This window comes from Bison bison, unplaced genomic scaffold (assembly GCF_000754665.1).
Source record: "Bison bison bison isolate TAMUID 2011002044 unplaced genomic scaffold, Bison_UMD1.0 scf7180017863937, whole genome shotgun sequence".
NCBI classification, from domain to species: domain Eukaryota; kingdom Metazoa; phylum Chordata; class Mammalia; order Artiodactyla; family Bovidae; genus Bison; species Bison bison.
The window spans coordinates 121,763-126,702 of NW_011494509.1; the positions used below are offsets into that span (position 1 = coordinate 121,763).

At 40.0% G+C, this 4,940-nt stretch overlaps 1 protein-coding gene across 1 annotated transcript in view; it reads right to left on the minus strand.

Annotated features, from left to right (window-relative positions):
* Window positions 1–4,940, minus strand: part of LOC104984187 (pecanex-like protein 2) — a gene marked incomplete at its 3' end in the record, with an annotated part of 136,663 nt that overhangs the window by 105,708 nt on the left and 26,015 nt on the right. Inside the window, exons 3-5 of the mRNA XM_010833832.1 lie at window positions 3,313–3,518; window positions 1,632–1,749; window positions 917–953 (exon numbers count right to left, since the gene is read on the minus strand). Of these exons, the coding sequence (XP_010832134.1) occupies window positions 917–953; window positions 1,632–1,749; window positions 3,313–3,518 (361 nt within the window). The remainder of the gene's footprint in view (window positions 1–916; window positions 954–1,631; window positions 1,750–3,312; window positions 3,519–4,940) is intronic.

Consider the following 4,940-nt stretch of genomic DNA (forward strand, 5'->3'; position numbering starts at 1 on the left):
TCCACTGTAGCACTTGACAAGCCAAAGCAGCTTGGATTTTATAATGTGACCTCAGCAGAAGTTGTTCAATGCAGAGAAAGGAAGAGGTTCATTCAGGCCTCCAGAAGTTCTTTTCTAAGTCTTCTAAGTCCTGCTTCTCAGTGGTGCTAATGGTGAAGAACCTGCCTGCTAATGCAGGAGACGTAAGAGACGTGGGTTCAATCCCTGGGCCAGGAAGATCCCCTGGAGAAGGGAATGGCAACCCACTCCACGATTTTTGCCTGGAGAATCCCATGGACAGAGGAGTTTGGCAGGCAAAGAGACAAGAATGACTGGGGTGACTTCGCATGTACACAGGGCTTCTGAAGGCAGTCAAAAATCAATAAAATAAAATCTTAGCAAAAAAGTAAAATAAATATTTGGGGTGGGAGGATTAAAAGAAAATCCCAGAAACAAAATTTGTAAATGGAGAGAAATGCAAAGACACAGAACACAATGTTGTTAAGTGGTTAAGAATCCACCCTTCCAATGCAAAGGGCAAGAGTTCAATCCCAGGTAGGAGAACTAAGACTCCCACATGCCAGGAGGTACAGCCAAAAAATTGAAAAAAAAAAAAGCAAGTATGTGCGTTGATGATGAATTTACCTATTGTATATCAGCTATTATGAGCCTTATGGAAAGAGGCATAGATTGGAGAAAGGACAATGAAATACGATCAATACAAAATCACAGTCTGAACACAGACATGATATACAGATTCTGATAAATAATTAAAATGAAGAGTTAAAGAAATGAAGGTAAAATATAAATATACAGTCTTAGGTACAGTTCTAAATCTTAATGACTTCATTGGCATTCAGCTTTATAAAAACGAATTTGTGTTTCACTGAGAATAATGCTGTGATAAAATATTAAATAATGAGAATAAGCACTCTACCTTTGAGATCTTCCACTGTTTCCTGTGCTGGCAGGTCCTAGATAAATGAAAGAACAAAAATCAATCAGTGACTCAGCTCCCTTGCTCACTTCCAGGCAGTCAGCAGACACAGAACAACAACCACTGTCTTTCTAAATGGCAGGTGGGAAGAGACAATATAGTGTCCACTATACTGGACACTACATGTATGAGACAAATGGGGAGAATTTAGTGTCTGGTACAGACATCCACCCAAGAACCCAGTGCTGTGATCAAAGGGAGTTTGATAATTAAAAAAGTAAGGAGACAAATAATGTGCTACTTTATACTGTAAGGAAGAGAGTCCAAGAAAGTGAATCTAGAGGGGAAAAAAAATGGTGATTTAAGTGTGATTTCACGTGGAGTGAAGGACTGGACTCCAGGGAAAGGCACTGAAAATACAGTGACTGAGATGGACGACAGACAGGCCCAGGGAAGGGCAGTGCAGAGGTGTTTATGGGGTCTGGTCACCTGCAGTCCCAGCAGGGTGGGCGGACTGCAGAAGAGGCTGATGGGTGTGCTTGCAGCATGTGATTAGGTGTTTATCTCATGGCCCAAGGGCACCCCTCAGGTCACTGCTACCCAAAGACAAGTATTGACAACCAGCACGTGTAAACCGCAGCCACCGCCATTGCACACTTCCGGAATCAACAAAACAGCAGCATGAAGAGAGTGAAAGAGAAAACAGACCACTGACCAGGAGCCCAGAAGAGTGATGAGAGTTTATGCTCTGTCCTCCGGAGCTGCCGTGGAGAGGAGGTGTGGAGAGGGATCGATCGGCTTCTTTTTTGCCGCTGTTAGTCTGTCCATTATTGCTAACCCAGCATGAGAAACACAGGGGTAGTGATATTATAAAATAGAAGTATGGCTCTTTCGGCCTTAGTCCCTAAACAATTGTTTTCCTTGTTTCCACTTTGTCAAATCCATGGTATACACAATTGAATAGTACTCAGACTTCCCTGGTGGCTCAGTCGGTAAAGCGTCTGTCTACAATGTGGGAGACCTGGGTTTGATCCCTGGGTCAGGAAGATTCCCTGGAGAAGGAAATGGCAACCCACTCCAGTACTCTTGCCTAGAAAATCCCATGGACAGAGGAGCCTGGTGTCCATGGGGTCACAAAGAGTGGGACACGACTGAGAGACTTCACTTTCACTTTCTGGCCATAAAAAAAGAATAAAATAATGCCATTTGGAGCAACATTGGCAGACCTAGAGATTATCATACTAAGGGAAGTAAGTGAGAAAGAGAGAGACAAATACCATATGACATCACTTATATGTGGAATATAAAATATGACACAAATGAATTTATTTACAAAACAGAAACAGACTCCCAGACATAGAAAACAAACTTATAGCTATCAAAGGGGAAAAGGAGAGGGATGAATAAATTAGGAATTTGGGATTAACATATACACACTGCTGCTGCTGCTAAGTCACTTCAGTCGTGTCCGACTCTGTGCGACCCCATAGACGGCAGCCCACCAGGCTCCCCCGTCCCTGGGATTCTCCAGGCAAGAACACTGGAGTGGGTTGCCATTTCCTTCTCCAATGCATGAAAGTGAAAAGTGAAAGGGAAGTCTCTCAGTCGTGTCCGACCCTCAGCAACCCCATGGACTGCAGCCCACCAGGCTCCTCCACCCATGGGATTTTCCAGGCAGGAGTACTGGAGTGGGGTGCCATTGCCTTCTCCAATATACACACTACTATATATAAAATAAATAAACAAGATCCTACGGTATAACATAAGGAACTCAAGTTGATATTTTGTAATAACCTATATGGGAAAAGAACCTGAAAAAGAATCACTTGCTGTACACCGGAAACTAATATAACATTGTAAATCAACTATATGTCCATAAATACACATACAAACAGAAAGGAAAAATCATGGTATACAAACTTTACTTTTAAAAGCTAATAAACATTACTTTAAAATAAGACATGCTCCCTTAAAGAACTATCAGAAATAAGACCCAGAATAGTGACAAATGACCACATGAGAATTATCTTTAATATTTTAGTTCTACACAATGTATTACTTTTAAATCAACAAACACAAATTTCCTGAAAATACTTGCATGTGCTAAGCATTTAAATGATGAGATAGAAAGACGAAAGTAAAATATTTTGTTATGCTAAGCCTAATGCAAATGAATTTCACAGCATGGTATAAGGTCACATTAAACAGTCAATTAAACCATCTGGATCATCAACAATTTTTATGCCTAAGTGTATATGTAAATATAAGAAAAATGTACATATTTGTGTCTGACTCTCCTGGCATATTTTCATAAACACCAAACAAATGAGCGAAATTATTTTAATCAAGATGAAAACATTTAAATTATAAACTGATGCATTAATTAGAAATGTTACCTTGGATTTCTGTGATTAGTTATATGGTCACCGTTGGCCTCTTTGTCTTTACGTGGCTTTTCTTTCTTTCCAGAGGGTCTTTGCTGGATCACTTCTCCTTTATCAAACATGAGGTGTAGGCGATAACTGACCAATTTGATTACTGTGAAGAATATGGTCACTGAACTGCAGTATAAAAATACAGTGATGGCATCTGGAGGAAAAGCCTATAGAAGAGAAAAGAAAGGGAAAAAAATTATTTGCTTGTAGGATTATTTTTATCTTATATATGAAAACATTTTTAAAGTATTTATCAAGCATAAATTGGGCAAGGTTTCAAATTTTATTAGCTTTGTAACTTTTCTTTTCTTAATATCCAAGGAGAAAGAGCTATTACCTTTTTATCTTCTTAAAAAGTCTTTCTTATTTCTCAGGTTCTGCCACTAGCTGCAATGACCAAGATTTGACTTGCAGACAGGAACCTCACAGAATGAAAGATACAGTATAGCAAGGCTCTCCATTTCTACTAGCTCTTTATTCTATAGTCAAATCTGGTCTTCTTGTGCACGTGGTCTTCAAGGCCAGAGAAAGGCCTTTGAGATGCTATCTTCTTCAACAAAACACAAACACCCTTGCAGAGAACAGAGGAAAGGAGAAAGAAATTTAAAAAAACCTGATTTCCCATTGGGTGAATATCATCAAGCCATGGATTTTTCTAGTGGCGTGATGTAGGCAAGGGCTCTATGAGAGTGTACTGTTTCTAAAACACAGAAGGATAATCCCACTCCTGGGCATATATCCAGAGAAGAACATGATCTGAAAGGATACACGCACCTCAGTATTCACTGCAGCACTGTTTACGATAGCCAAGACACGGAAGTAACCTAAATGTCTATCAACATATGAAGGGATAAAGAAGATGTGGTACATCTTCTTTGGGTGTGGTACATATATTAATATTCCATTAATATACATATTAATAGAATATTATTTAGCCATTAAAAAGGATGAAATAATGCCAGCTGCAGTAACTTAGATGGACCTAGAGACTGTCATACTTAGTGAAGTCAGTCAGAGAGAAATATCATATGATATCCCTTACATGAGGAATCTAGGAAGAAATGATACAAACAAACTTATTTACAAACAGAAACAGACTCACAGACTTAGAGAATGGATTTATGGTTACTAGAAGGGGAGGGATAGTTAGGGAGTTGGGGATCAACATGTACACACTGCTAAATTTAAGAGGGATAACCAACAAGAACCTACTGCAGCACATGGATCAATGTTATGCGGCAGCCTGGATGGGAGAGGAGTTTGGGGGAGAATGGATACATGTATATTTATGGCCGAGTCACTCTGCTGTACACCTGAAACCATCAGAACATTGTTATTGGATATACTCCAATATAAAATTAGAAGTTCAAAAAAACAAAAGGCAGAGGGATATTTCCATCAGTAGCAAAGGATCTTTACATGGAGATAATGGTGAGGGTCCAGAGAAGGCAATGGCACCCCACTCCAGTACTCTTGCCTGGAAAATCCCATGGATGGAGGAGCCTGGAAGGCTGCAGTCCATGGGGTCACTGAGGGTCGGACACAACTGAGCAACTTCACTTTCACTTTTCACTTTCCTGCATTGGAGA